Source organism: Galeopterus variegatus, unplaced genomic scaffold (assembly GCF_000696425.1).
Source record: "Galeopterus variegatus unplaced genomic scaffold, G_variegatus-3.0.2 Scaffold194, whole genome shotgun sequence".
In the NCBI taxonomy this organism is placed as follows: Eukaryota; Metazoa; Chordata; class Mammalia; order Dermoptera; family Cynocephalidae; genus Galeopterus; species Galeopterus variegatus.
The window spans coordinates 135,862-150,602 of NW_007726305.1; the positions used below are offsets into that span (position 1 = coordinate 135,862).

The following is a 14,741-nucleotide window of genomic DNA, read 5'->3' on the forward strand; positions in this document are numbered from 1 at the left end:
GCTGGGGAAGTAGAAGGAGGAGATGCCCACAGAGGCTGTTAGACACACAGGTGGCCCAGAGCTCAGGAGAGAGACCTGCTGGAGTCAGACGTCTGGGCTGGGGCAGAGAGGTGGTGGCGGCGATGACGCTAGTGGTTACTGAGCAGTTACTACAGTAACTGAGTGTTACATGACTCCTCAGCTCCCCAGGAAACTGAACCACCAAGAAGCCAAGTGACTTCCCAGGTCATGCAGCTAGTCAGTGGTGAGCCAGGATTCAAACCCAGGCACAACACGGTGCCTCAGAGGTGGCAGCTGAAGGGCTGGCTGTGGGCGAGGCTGCCCAGGGAGAGGGCAGAGGACAGAGACAGATGTTAAGAGACAGCTGAGGGCAGAGGAAACAAAGGCGGCAGCATCTTGGAAGCTCAGGGAGGAGCATCCAGACAGGCCCCTCGAGACAAGGAGTGAAGAGCAGCCTTGGGTGATGAGGGAGCATTCCTGACAGACGAGAGCACTTTCTTTCTTTTCAGTTTTCTTTTTCTTTCTTTTTTTCCCTTTATTTATTTACTTTTTTTGGGCGACTGGCTGGTATGGGGATCTGAACCCTTGACCTTGGTGTTATAACACTGCCCTCTAACCATCCGAGCTAACCGGCCAGCCCATGACAGCATGTTTAAGGGAGCAGCATAGGCTGGAAGGGCAGCAGGGGAGCGGGCGGTGGGTGCAGAAAGTTGCACGGGCAGCTCCATAAGCAGCGTGGCAGGAGCAGGGGACGGCAATGGCCGGCGGGGCAGGGTGGAGAGTGAGATTTCTTAGAAGGGGAGAGGTTAAGCACAGGCAGGGCAAGGCTGGGAAGAAAGGGGACACCCATCCTAGAGGAAGGGCAGGTTCTCACATTATACAAAAAGAAAATACTGGGAGGGAGTGAGGATGCAGTGGGCCGGAGGTGGGGGAGGGCTCACCTGAAGATGCGGTAGGGGGTGGTGAGGTCGAAGCTGCGCCGGTCTGCTTCCTTCACATTGCCCACGCTCATGTCAATGAAGGTAATGCCAATGCCCAGGTGGTACTCCTGGAGGGGAGGCAGGAAAGGATCAGGGCAAGGCTTTGAGGGTAGGGCTTAAGGCTTAAGAGAGGGGACAGGAGGGAAGGCGGTAACCTTACGGACTAGAAAGTGCCTAGGGAAGAGGTAAAGGAGAACTCAGGAATCTGGGCATGGGTAAAGGGCTGGGCTCAGGGTCCATGGAGCGATGGGTAGGGATGCAGGAGCCAGAGCAGTGACCAGAAGGCAGTCCTAAGGGATTAGGCAGGGGATGAGGTAAGAACTAGGGGCTGGGGGTGGTGGGCAGGCAAAGGACTAGACTCAGTGTGTGGAAGGATGTAACGAAAAGGGCAGGGGTCCGGTCCCAGCTGGGCTTGAGGCAGGGGAGAGGGACCAGAGTGGGCAGGAATGGGGTGGGAGAAAGGTTCAGTGGCGTAGCCATCCCCTTCATACCTCCAGATTCTTGTAAAGCTGCACCTTATCCCCGACCACAGCCACATACAGCTTATTCTTGAAGCCACGCAGCTCCAGGCTGCCAGCGTGGTCAGGCTGTTCTGAGCCTTGAACTCCCAACAGGAAAGTGCTAGACAGCCGGGCCCGGGCACGCTGCTCAGCCATCACCTGCTGCAGGGCCTGCATCCACTCCTTCCGCTCCACTGCGGGAGAAGGGCAAAGGGGTAAGCCCAAGCTCGACCTGGCAGGGAACCTCCAGGGGTCTCCTGGGTCTAGGCTCCTCAGGCAACACCTCTTCCAGGAAGCCCACGCAGACTGGCCCCCACCTACCACTCTGCCTGAGTTCTGCGACTTGGACAAGTTCAGGCTCCAATCCTAGCTGTGCCACTTACCGAGCAAGTCACTTCATCTATCTGAGCCTGTTCCCCCTGTAAATAGGAATGTGAGGTCTGAGGAGTCACTGAGTGCCCAATAGAGAGCCAGTCACAGAGGGGGCCCTTCCTTCGCCCGCCTCACAAATGAGGACACCTTCCCAGGGTGATGTCGGGGAGCAGATGTGCCCTGCCTCTCTCCTCCACCATCTGGCCAAACTTCCAGTCTTCTCTCTCCCTCTCCACACACACACACACAACCCCCCAAACTCCTCACCATCACTCTCTGCCCGGAAGGCAAAGGTCCGGTTGTTTGTGATCACTTCAAACTTCTGGTCTCCAATAGCAGTCACACGGGAGATGCAGGCCACGGGGACAAAGCGCTTAGAGTAGGCGTCCTGGGGAAGAGAGAAGAGTTATATCGTGGGGGGTGGAGCCCCCAGAGTCCCAGTCGCTCCCTGACTCCCCCCGGCCTCAGCTGAAGTCCTGTCCCTTACAGGTGGCCAAGGACAGCCCCTGTGCTGACCCTGACCATGGCCCATGGCTGGCTGATGGGCCAGGAGGACACAGTTTGAGGAGTCAGACTGGAGCTCTGGGGAAGGCTCATCTAGGGAGGGACTCTGCCTAGGTCCGGTGTCGGGGTTCAGCCTAAGCCCAGGCTGGAGCAGGGATCACATCAAGGACCAGTGTAGGCCTCACCTTGTTACTGTCAAAGTATTGCAGGTAATCAGCATCCAGTCTCACCCATCGCTTCTGATAGATATAAGATCTGGAGAAGCAGAGGCAGAGGGACAACATAGCAGAGGACTGGGGGTTAGGGAAACAGTTCCAGGACTACCCCAGCCCCCTCTAGTGGCCACACAGCCAGGTTCAAGGGGGAAGAAGGATCCCAAATGGCCACTGACAAGAAGATGGACTTTGCCTGCAGCAAGAGTGACTGAAGTCAGACTCAAAGTAGGACTTCCCAATTTTAAGGGCAATAAAATATTGGTCTGGTGGGGAAAATTGGTGGTTACAGACTGTCTGGAGTCTGTCTTGAGGGAGACTTGCTCAAATAATCTTGGGCCTCTTGGTTTTCAGATCTATGATACCAGTGTCTTGGAGCACTGCCTGCCCCATGCCAAGCACCAGCAGGACCCAGGAGGCCTGACTCACCCCTGGGGTGGGTTCTTGTCCAGCCAGCCAGCCTTGACGACCTGTGTGGAGGGGGTGGAGCCCCCAGGCAGCCCATCCATGGGGTATGGCGGGAGCTCAGGGATCAGGCTGGGCAGGGGTGGCTTCAGGCTGCTGGTGTGCCATCCACCACTGGGGAGAGAGGAGGACATGAGGAAGGCCAAGGCGGGGGCTCCCTTGGGGGAGGAGCTGAGGAGCTGGGAGGGCCAGGGTTGGGCTTTGGGAAGGAAGTGGCCAGGTGGGGGAACCACCAAGAGGAGCAGACACTCACTTGGGGACACCCTCATAGGCGTGGTCATCTTCATCCTCATCCCCTTGGTCGTCCCCGGACAGTTCCTCCCCCTCGCTCAGCAGACTGGCCACGCGCACGGCCCGTGGGACTCGGCTTGGTGGGAGCTTCTCCTGCTCCCCCAGACCCGCTCAGCGTCATTCTTCCCTTCAAGCCCCCATCACACCACCCAGAGGCTGCTACATCCCTCTCTGTCCATTTCATCCCTGACCCACACAACTCAGCACTTTTACTTCCGTTTCTTCACATTCCCCTCCCCACATCAGCAGAGATCACATGGGGACCCAAGGTCACAGGGACAGGAGAACTAGTGGCAGACATGGACCTAGGACAGAGACAAAGATGGAAAGACAAAGGGATAGAGAAAAGACTCAGGGCTAGAGGGAAAAAACAAACACTCAGAGAGGGTGACATGGGAACACAGAAAGTGAAACAGAGTGACAGACACTCTGAGATGGATGTGCTTGAAACACAGAGGGAGGCAGGAGGCCACACGCCCATCCAGATGCAGCCAAAGACTGGAGCAGAAGCCACAGACCAGAGCCCCAGACCTCTGGCCCAAGGTTCAGAGGCTGCACTTGGCCCCTGACCCCTGTATGGCAAGACAAGTGTGAAGTGTGGCTGGGGAGATCTCCTGGGCAACGGCTGCGCACTTTCTATGTGGTAGTCCAAGAGCCTGAAAGGCCGCTGGGCAGCCCTCCCTCCACACTGACAGGCAGACACCCTAACCCTCACCACTGCTCCGCCCCACCTTCTTGGTCATCACGATGGCTGGGGCCCCCAGCCCCTCCTCTGGAGCCTCATCGTAGTCAGAATCATCTGGGGAGAGAGACAGGTGGGAGAGACTCAGCAGCAAGGAGCCTGGCCTCCTCTCCTGAGGCACCTTGGCTGACGTCGCAAAGGCCACCCCAGGCAAGGAAGACTCCCACCCTGGTCCAGCTTTCAAAAAATAGTAGAGGAGACAGGAAGTGTTATTTACACCCTCAGGGCCTCACAGGAAGGCACTAAGAGCGGCCAGAGGAGAGGCCAGCCCACCACAGGGAGATCTGACCAGGCAGCAAGATTCGGGGTCAGGGGTGAGGACTATCCAAAAAAGGCTAAAAAGGCAACAAGAATTAAGAAAGAGGACAACTCCAGGATAAGTAAACCACCCACTATCATGGAAAGTACTCTCAGACTTTAAACCACAGGTTACTCAAAAAGTCTGCCATGTCCCAGCACCTAACTGGGCAGATAGCTGGGTGCTGTCTGCATTTTGAGGATGGAAAGAATGAGGCTCAGGAAGGCTGAGTGACCTGCCCAGGGCCACACAGTGGGCTGGTGGCAGGGCTGGACAGAAAGGGGAGCATGATCCTTGCATACTCTCCAGGGGCTGATCCCAGGCAACCCACCAGAGGCCCATTCCTGGCTGTAGCACTTACCGAACTCCGGGAGCAATTGTAGAGGCTTTGGTGGGATCTCTGGGGGACAGGGAGGTAGAGACGGGGGTTGGGGAGGCCCCCGGGGGAGGGACCGGGGCTCCTCAGGCTCTGGCTGGGGAGGGGACGACCGTGATGGCAGCAATAACTCTTCCTCCTTGGAGGGAAGGCTGGGAACAGAACAAACGTTGGGCATCACTAAGCAGCAGAGCCAGGACTCAAACCCACTGAGCTCCCAGCTCACCTGAGCTGCAGCAAAACGCCCAGATGGAGCCCTCCTCCACACAGCCCCCCTCACCCGCTTTCCCTGACCAAAACCCTTCCTGGCTCCCCAAAGCCTAACGGAAACAGGCACCCTTTTTGGCCTGAATGGCTACTCATCTGTCCCCAGTACCCACTGGATCTCCTCTCAAGGAGGAACGAAGACCAGAATGGGAGGTCAGGGAAGGCTTCCTGGAGGAGGTGATGTTTGACCTGAGCTTTTAAGAGTAAGAAGGCATTTGTTGGCAAAGGGATGGGACAGGATTGAAATGGGCAATGAGGCCACAGGCACAGACAAGGGCCTCAGAAACCAACTCCTGAGGCCCTGAATTGTGGGTCTCTGGCTAAAGACCACCTTCTCGCTTGTCCAGACTTGGATATTCACTATCTCCTGGGAGTCCCCAGACCCTTCAAACTCACCTCATCCCACCATACTCTTCTCCCCCCGACACCAGTTCCTCATCTCTGCTATCACTCCCCCAGGAACCCTCCCGACTCTCCAAGGCCAGGTTCGGGACCCCTGGGCTCTCACAGCCACAGTGCTCCTGTTTGGCTCAGCACAGATCACACCACTCCCTGCCGGCTGAGTGTTTCTGAGGGCTCTAGTATCAAAGACATGAGTCTGAACCTTGCTTTGGTCTCTTAGTTCCTGTGTGTCCGGGGACAAGCGCCTAGCCTCTCTGAGCCTGTTTCCTCTTCTGTAAAATAGGGACTATATCACTGACCTAGCAGAGTGGTTGGAGGATTAACCAAGATGGAGTGTCATGTGCCAGCACACAGGATGCTCAGGGACCACCAGCTGGAACAAGGTACCTGAGCCCTGGAGGCCTGGCCCCACCAGCTATGTCTGCCAGTGTCCTGCAGGGGCCAAGGAGGAGCATCAAAGTGAACAGGCAACTTCTCCCATTGGTTATTTCTGGTCTGACCTGTTGCCCCAATGTTCTCGGCAGTGACTGCCAGTGCGCGACTACCATAAAAGTGAGGAAGGGCTGGGAGGGAATGATGGGGTCTTCTGGGGCATGAGCATGATGCTAGACCTTTGCTCCTGCTGTGGTCTCCACCAGGAACATCCTCCTCCCTGAGCTCTGTCTGGGAGATGTGCACTGATCCTTTAACTCCAAAACCAAGTCCCCCTTCTCTGAAAGTATTCCCTGATCACGCCTTTAAGCTCCCCCAGCCCTATCTGTGTTTCCCTCCATTACGAGCTTCATACAAATTATTCTAAATGACATTTTTCAAAGTATCTCATTCAGGCCAGGTACTGTGCTAGCATCTAGGCCTGATCTAAATAAACCCTGACCCCAGTGTCTCTGTGCAACTTAGGAGGCATGGCTACTTTCATATCACCTTGTACTACAGCTGTCTCTTCTCCGTGTGTGGATAAAGTCAGAAGAACTCCTTCCCCTTCTGCATGGGAATTTGACTTTCAGCTAGCTTTCTAGCTCTGTTCCCCTAGAAACCTGCTAAAGGTGGTATGTCAGCCATGTTACCAGGCAACACTGAGGAACTGCATCTGGATCCAGAGAAACTATAAGCAGACTCTATACCTGGTGGAGAAGCCAGAGCTTTGGGCCTCCCCAAGTTTGGTCACTTATACACCTGGCGCATCCCATGCAGGGACTTTAAGCCATACCTATGGGGTTGTCAGAAGACATACTGGCCCCTTGGGGCAAGAGGTTTCTAAGCCAGGCTGACTCTCTGTGAGTGACCTGTCTGCTATGAGTCTCAGTCCCTCGCCCCAGAGCTGTCACCTGGAGGGCCACAGAGAATGGCTCCTGGATGGCTTTGTGGACTGTGGCACAGATCAGTGTGAGGACCCCACAGCAGAGGAAGACCTGCCAATGCCATGGTGGCAAGCTGCTCCCTACCCTATATGCTTCTCCAGGAATCTGATGCCAAGTGCGGCCCACAGTGGTCTTGAGAGTTGGAATGTTTAGCTGGACCTGTGAAGACCCCTTGGTGGGCACTGCACCAGGCTCTCTCCCACTTGACCCCGAGTCCCTGCAGGGCAGGGGCAACATCTGACTTGATATCCCCGCAGTCCAGTATAGGGCCGGGCTGAGTCAGCAACAAGAGTATGCTGGATAGGTGGGTGGATGGACAGGGAGATGGGTAAATGGATAAATTAACTCTTAGGGTTGGAAAGGAAGCTAACAAAAGGGTGAGTGACAACCAAGCGACTGAGCGAATGCCCGCAGGCCCAGTGCATGACCTGGGCTGTCGGCCCAGCTGTCGGGTGCGATGTCCTTGGAGACTTCCTGACAGGTACGTCAATCTATCACACTGCTGCATCCCAGAGCCCAGAGGAAGGGGCCCTTGGGGGCCTGGCCTGTGACCAGCTGAAAGCACAACTCCAAGCTGTTGGGCCAGGGCCAGTGAGATTGTGGTCCAGAGGAGGTGTGGACAGGCTCCATCCTTCCACTGCCAAGCAGGGTGGGCTGGTCCTGGCTCCCAAATCTCCCCCAAGTCCGAGCGCCAGAACTGAGGTGAAGGGGGTGCAATAGAGGAACCTGCCCACTGCTCCTCCTCCTCCCCGGGGCCCAAGCAGCAGCAGCGCTCCCACCTCTAGCACCCCAGTCGCTGTCCTCAACATCTGGGAGGGGTCTACCTGTCCTGAGACCCACCTCCCAGCAGGTAGGTTCCCTGAGGCAAGCTCCACACCCACCTTCTTCACTATTGTGTCCCAGCACTCCGCAGGGATTTATAAATAAATGAACACCTGGGTTAATCAATTCTTATTAAATAATTGTGTGTGTGTGTGTCAATGTATTCCCAGCTACCTTCTAAGCACTTTACATGGATTCATTCATTTACTCATTACAAGGGTTCTGTAAAGTAAGGCTTGATATTATCCCACTTTACAGATGAGGCAACTGAGGCTCAAGATGCTAAGTAATTTGTCCTTGGTCCCACAGCTGGGATTTGAGCCCAGGCAGTCCAGCGCCATGGTCCAGCAAAAGAGGCCAGGTCAAGACCTGAGGCTTCTCTAGGCCTGCCTCCTCACCTGGACACCGGGACCCAGGATCTAGCCAGCTCTGGAGCTGACATTCCATCCAACAGGGAACATGATCATAACTCTGATGGCCAGCCATTGTAACCATGGCGAGGAGAGAGAGGGGAACAGATGAAAAGGGCTTCTCTCCCAGTAGAGCTTTCACAAAGGTGGGACAAAGGGGCCTCTCACAAACCTCCAGGCCCCACTCTAGCCACCTCCTCCAGGAAGCCTCCTGGCTGACCCCTGCCTGCCTGCCTGTCTACTGAGGCCCTGCTGAGTCAGGGCCAGACCCAGGAAAAGAGAAGTAGTGTCAGGAAGGCACAGCATTTGTGAAAACTCCAGAGGAAGGGGCAGTGAACCCCTACTGAGGACAGGACCCAGGAAATGCCCCCACCCCAGCCAGAGTCGCAGCCTTTCAGTGCCTGCAGCCCAAAGAGCAGTCCCAGCCCCAATCCCAAGGTCCAGCCGAGGCCCAGCTGGGATGTTACTCACTGACCTCTCACCCACCAGACCAGAACATCTGCCCCATCCCTGAGTACAGCCTCAATGGCCCCACCTCCAAGCCTTTGCTCCCACTGTTTCGCCAAGGGACACGCAAACCTATCTGCTCTCCCTACTACGCCCACGGCAAGACTGGGAACCCTGAGCCAGCCTGGGCCAAGAAGTCAGTTTTATTGGATTAAGTAAAATCCACCCAGCAGACTTTATAACTGGGGGATGGTGGACATGTAAGGGTCCTAAGCCCAAACGGGTAAGAGTAGGGTAAGTATATAATCAATTGTGTAAACCAGAAACATTCCTGAGAGTTAAAAGACACACTATTAATAACTATCTTGGGGCAAGAGGAGTGAGCAGGGTCTGTCTCAGGCAAAACAAGATGTGCGGTCACTCTAGTTAAGAGACAGGAGCCAGCAGGCCTGGGTTTGAATCCTCCTCCTCCCCCTCCCTCCTCCCATCTCTCCCTTCACATCTTTCTATCTACACCAATCTCTGGTCAAAGGAATCAGGTCTCACCTTGAGGGCAGGTGGGCTGCAGAGCAGGACAGCCTCAATATCTCAGGCTGGTCTTAGACTCACCCCACTCACATTCCAGCCTTGCCGACTGAGCATTCCATAAGCACAGACTGCCAGGCCGGGGTACACGCTGTTCCTTCCACCCGGAACGCCATTCCCTGTCCGGCGAACTCCTACTCCGCCTTCAAAAGGCCCAAATCATTCATGCCTCCCCTCACACCTCAGGCTGGTTTGGGGTCTCTTTGGGACTCCCCCAGCCTCCACACTTCTGATCACTCGGTACGGTTCTGTCTGTCAATGTTTGCTTCATTGAACTGACCTCAGAGGACCAAGCACCCAAGCCTACATCCCATCCTAGAGTCAGGACCTTCCTGCCAAGACGTCACACAGGCCTTGGAGGTACACAGCCCAATCCCAGACTTAAACTCTCACCAGCAGGCAGGAGGGTGAGGCCAGGCCCAATAATCTGGGTATATCTATCTCCTTCCCTGAACTCCCTTTTCCACAGGGGCAAGCTGCCCAGCTGCCCACTTCCTCATTCATGCCCTGGCCTTCCCAGGGGCCTGGGCCTCAGTCCTTGCTTCCTCCTCTATCATGAGACCCAAAGGTCAGCCCCCAATACTCCCCTGGTTCTGTTCTGTTCACTTCTGCCCAGGCCACAGCATAGAAAGCTCTTCCCGGGTCTCACTTGCTAGAATGGATGTCTCCAGTCTGCCTCCCGGCTTCTGTACATGCTGGGAGTCCCAAGGGACAATCCTCTCCATGCCACTGGCATCGCCCAATACAGAGGGGACTTCAGTGAGTGTGTATTGAATGACTGACTGATTTCTATCCTACTCACATTCCAATCACTGGAGGAGGTCAGCAGCTCCCCTACACCTCCATACAGAAGCATCCAAGTAACCTGGAGCCAACTCTCACAACCAAGGCTTCACTCAGCTCTTAGCACTTCTCCCTGGGATAACAGCTACAACTTGCGAAGCACCCACTATGTGCTATGCATTCTGCTGGGGGCTTTCTTTCACTTAATGACCCAGAATCATCAACTCCCTTGTGCTCAGGACACACCTCCTCCTCCAGAAAACCCACCCAATTGCACCCTCCTCCAAGCTCACACAGCCTGTTGGGCCCTTCACAGTATTTCCACCACCAGGCCTACACTGAGCTGCCCCACTGGCCAGCACCGCTGTCACGAGGCAGCAGAGGCCTGTGTCTCCCATGGCAGCCCTATGAGTTCCCAGGCCTGGCTCTTTGCTGGCTCCTGGCTCCAGCAGTGGGAGGAAGTTCAGCCTTCAGGGAGCTCAGAGACTGTGCTGAGCCCCTTCCCTATCCCAAGTGCCCAGCCGAGGGCTGGCCTGGCAGGAGGAGCAGGTATAGGCATCTACTGGGCCCTATGGGCAGATGAGCCCAGGGCACAGGGCCGGGCTGGGGAGCACTGGATGCATGGACAGGACCTGGTTAGAGGCCTCTCTGACCCCAGTGACGCGAGCACAGAGTTGCTGGTTCACAGCAATTGGGGGAGGGGAGGCGAGCTGCCACACTCCACAGGCACCCAGCACACTACCAGCCCTGGGAGGAGAGGTAGGAACCCAACCGACTAAGTGCCCACCCTCTGCTTGTCTCCGTCACCCTGGACTGGGGGTGTGAGAATTCAGAGCACCCTTGAACTTGACAGTGAGATAAGCCAACCTAAGCCACCCCAAGGGAATTCCCAGAGGGGTAGGGAAACTGGGAGCAGGCTCCAAAACTGAAGAGATCAGCACCAGGCCCCTGAAGGGCAGAGACCCCAGAGAGGAGCAATCTGTGGGGCAGAGTCTGAGAAAGGCCCAGCAAACAGGCACTGTGGGCAGTTGGAGGACCCGGGAGAGAGGTTTATAGGAAGCTGAGACCTGGAAAGGCCATGAGAGAGAGAAGAGGGAGAGAAGCGGAGGGAAGGAAAAGGCAAGGCAAACAGAAGTGGAGAAAGCTATAGAAGACAGAAAATTCCAGGAGGGAAAAAGAGAAGGGGGAGGAGAGCACCACAGAAAACTTGGCCCAGAGGTGACCGACAGACAGACAGGGACCCCTGCCCTCCCACCTGCCCAACAGCCCACTCAGGGTTGCCCCTTGCTCACCCCCAGACGCCCGCAGGTCCTGGGCCCGAAGATTGCTGTGGCTCTGGCCAGGCGGGCTCAGCGTGCACAGGAGCGCCTGGGCCTGCCCCTGCAAGCCCGTGTCCGCCTGCGCTGGCCTCCACACTGCGCGGCTCCTGTCCCCAGTGCGTCTGAAGGTGTTCTCTCAGAGGTGTGTGGGCCCAGGTACAGCTCTGTGCATCCGTGATTTGTGTCTCCGAGTGTTTGTGTCTCTGAGTGTTTGTGAATCACTCCTCTGAGTGTGTGTGTGCTTCTGTGTATAACTGTGGGCCTGTCCTGGACAGAGAGTGGGAGTAAGAGAGAGAGAGTGTGAGAATGTGTGTGTGTGTGTGTGTGTGTGTGTGTGCATGAGTGTCTGCATCCAGCTCTGGTCTCCCTGGCTTCCTGCTCTCCACCTCCCCCACCTGCTGCAGCCCCAGCCAACACACACTTCCTGAAAACACTGGCAGAGAAAGAAAAGTCACCCAGAATCCCCTGGGGCAGACACTTCCTCCCCGCCCCAAGGCTGCACCCCACCACCCAAGCTGGGCTGGGACAATCAGTGTCTGCTGGTCTCGCGGTGCCTTGTAGGGTGGACACCCAGGAAGCCCTGGCCCTGGCTGGCCCTCGAAGTGGCCTCTCCCCCTCTCTACCCCCGCAAGGAGGCCCAGAGAGGCTTGGGAAAGAAGCTCTTTAAAAGGAGCAAGTTCTGCCCTGGCAACAAGTGATTAGCCTTCAGGAAGACCAGGGATTGGCTGGGCTGCAGGGCAGTCAAGGGCACTGGAGGGAAGCCTTGCGGTGTGACTCCGGCTGGCAGCTGCCCCTCTGGGCAAACACTCCCTTTTGCTGAGGCATCTCCAGGCATCCAGGTAGCAAAGGAGGAAACTGAGGCCCAGAGCAAGCTCGGAGGGGCTCTGTGGAGTGAACTCCCAATTCCGATTGCCTGGAACCCCCAATTAGAAACAACCCCTCTGCCACTCTTAGAGAAGGTGGTTCAGGAGGTTCATGTCTATGATACTTGGAGCTCAGTAGACCAGGCCCAAGGCCAGGAGGCAGGTGTTGAATACCAGCTTCCCCTCTGCTGGGCTGGGTGACGTTGGGCAAGTTTCTCAACATCTCTGGACTCCTGAACAAGTTCCCTACTACAGGCTTAAATAAGGGTCAAGGGCGTAGACTCCGGGGGTGAAGTGGGGTCCTCCCAGGCCCGGCAGAACAGTGAGCCTGGTTTTGAGAGTTCTGGACCTTGCCAGGACAGGGAGGAGGGAACCCTATCCTTGCTTGTTTTCTGATTTGTTTATACCTTGTTCTTGGCCTAGGGTCCTAGCCCAGGCTCATTCTTCCCACCTGCCTCCTCTAAAGGCCTCTCCCTTCCCAAGACATCTGGGTGACATGGGTTGGGTAGTGGGATGGGGGGAAGGGACTTGGGGTGGTGAGATAAAGACCTTTAGCCTATGGCACTCACTGGGTGCTGAGTCATCTGCACAAAGACGTACATGCATCCCAAGCTCAGCACCTGGTAATACATCAGCTCATGATGACAGTCGTCTGTTCACCCACACACGAGTACTTACTGAGGGCTATTAAGCAACCAGTACTGTTCCAGATGCTGGAGATTCAGCAGTAAACAAAATCAACAGAGATCCCAGCCCCAGTGGAGCTGACACCTAGTGGGCTCACCCTCATGGCAGCACACGTACACACGTGCAAACACTGGCTCATGCCTGACAGGACACAAATAACACACATGTAATTCACTGCCCAAACAGCATATGCACACTCACAAATATATGTTCCCATGCTGTTGGGGTCCCTACCACAGCAGTACACATGAGCACATGCATGTGTGCACACAGGCACACACTTCATGCCACCACTGAAACCACACAAATCCCTACACACTTACATATATTAAGATCACACACAGAACCTGTGTGAATATGTAAATACACAGACACACTTCTACCCTGACAGCTTGCACAAACATGCACACCCATACATATGGGTACACACATACAAACCGGCCCAGGCATGCCTTCACATTGAGTCAAGACCCCAAAAGTACACACATGTACGTGATCCCCAAATTCCATTGGGGAGCCTGGTGACAGGCCTAGAGCCAGGCAGAAATGCTCACTCAGCCACCACAGGATCTTGTGTGAAAGGCCCTAAGACCGGGCAAGTGAGTTTACCATCACCAGGGGCTGCAAGCAGAGGGTAGAAGGCCATGCCATGAGCCACTGTGGCGGGGCTCCTGCAAGGGAGGCACAAGCAGTCTTCCATTGTGCACCATGGAGCCTGGGGTCAAGGGAAGGGGCTAGGAGGAGACAGCGTGGCCAGGCAGGCTCCATCGTGCCCCCCACCCCTCACCAATCACCACAGGACCTTGGCCTGTTACACATATGTGAGGCTCCACCTGCTGTGAGTTTTTCTACCACTGGACTTTAAAGCCTTTGCACACTCTATGACCAGAGGACTGCAGATGCCCATGATTCCAAATGTCAAAGACCGCAGGTCAGGCTTGGCAGCTCACACCCCATCCTACTCTACCCTAAGTAGGGGATAATTTTCTACACATTCTCTCAGCACAGAATGGATATTGGGTCCTCCAGTTCCAAGGAGCCAGACTCCTGACCACAGAAGCCTGGCCCTACCCACAGGTTGGCTAAATGGCTAAGTTCAGACAGAGGCTCTGAGAGTAGGGGCTGATATCCTGGGGCTCAGGGGTTTGGGCAGGACTCTCACTCTATCCATCAAGTCTCCTGAACTCAGATGTCAGTGCCAGAAGGGCTAGGAAAGGCTGTGGAGGACCATAGAGGGCCATGGAGGGTACTGATAGGGAAACAGGCCAGAGTCACACAGCTAGCTAGGCCTGACCCAGGTGTCCTGCCTCCTAAACAGGAATCAAGGCCTCCACTCCTCCACTGGGGAAGTTTGCCTCCTCAGCCTCTGTGAGCTGCCTGAGGACAGAGCCCTGCCTCCTTCCCCTGTTTACCCACTCTCACCCTCCAGAGACAGACAGACAGAAAGACTCTTGATCCCCAAGATGGGATTGAAGGAACTAGAAAATATTCCTGCATGCAGAAGAATGGCCACTAGAGGGAGCAATGTCACCAGGAAACTCCAATATGAACTTCGAGCTCCTGTACAGACCTTAATACCTGTTCTGTGTGAACCCATGAAAGGCACAAACCCTTTTTGTGCTTCCACCAATCAAACCTCAAAACACCACAGCCCTGGCTCGGCCTTTAAGGCCCCCTGACTTACTACTCCTCTCTGGGTGGGGAGAACCTCCCAGCCCTTCCCATAAGGCCCCCTAAGTATGTACTTATCATCAATTCCGCCAGGACTCCTCTTCCTGCTCTGAGCCTTAGTGTCCCTGCTTGAAACCGAGACACAAATTCCCCAGAAGGCTTGCTGCAGGGATCAGAGAGATCGTGTAAGCCAAGCACCCAGCACAGTGTCCAGCAATGACAGGGACCAGGAGACCTCTCTCTGCATATCCATTCCTCTTCCAAGAAGCCTTCCCAGATTAGCCTGATTTGGCCCAAGTGCTCCAATAAATCCCATTACCCCCTGAACATATATCCAGTCCTGTTGGGGGATGCTCCCTCCCGGTTGTGCACCCCAGAAAATGGCAG

General features: G+C 55.6%; 1 protein-coding gene across 2 annotated transcripts in view; it reads right to left on the reverse strand.

The window, feature by feature from the left end:
* Window positions 1-14,741, reverse strand: part of ARAP1 (ArfGAP with RhoGAP domain, ankyrin repeat and PH domain 1) — a 58,793-nt gene that overhangs the window by 22,462 nt on the left and 21,590 nt on the right. Inside the window, exons 4-11 of one of the 2 annotated variants that reach the window (XM_008565038.1) lie at window positions 4,726-4,892; window positions 4,056-4,123; window positions 3,287-3,417; window positions 2,998-3,147; window positions 2,542-2,611; window positions 2,120-2,240; window positions 1,472-1,674; window positions 942-1,048 (exon numbers count right to left, since the gene is read on the reverse strand). In XM_008565038.1, the coding sequence (XP_008563260.1) occupies window positions 942-1,048; window positions 1,472-1,674; window positions 2,120-2,240; window positions 2,542-2,611; window positions 2,998-3,147; window positions 3,287-3,417; window positions 4,056-4,123; window positions 4,726-4,892 (1,017 nt within the window). Of the gene's footprint in view, window positions 1-941; window positions 1,049-1,471; window positions 1,675-2,119; window positions 2,241-2,541; window positions 2,612-2,997; window positions 3,148-3,286; window positions 3,418-4,055; window positions 4,124-4,725; window positions 4,893-14,741 lie in introns of those variants that run through there. The other variant, XM_008565042.1, reaches the window with a different exon arrangement.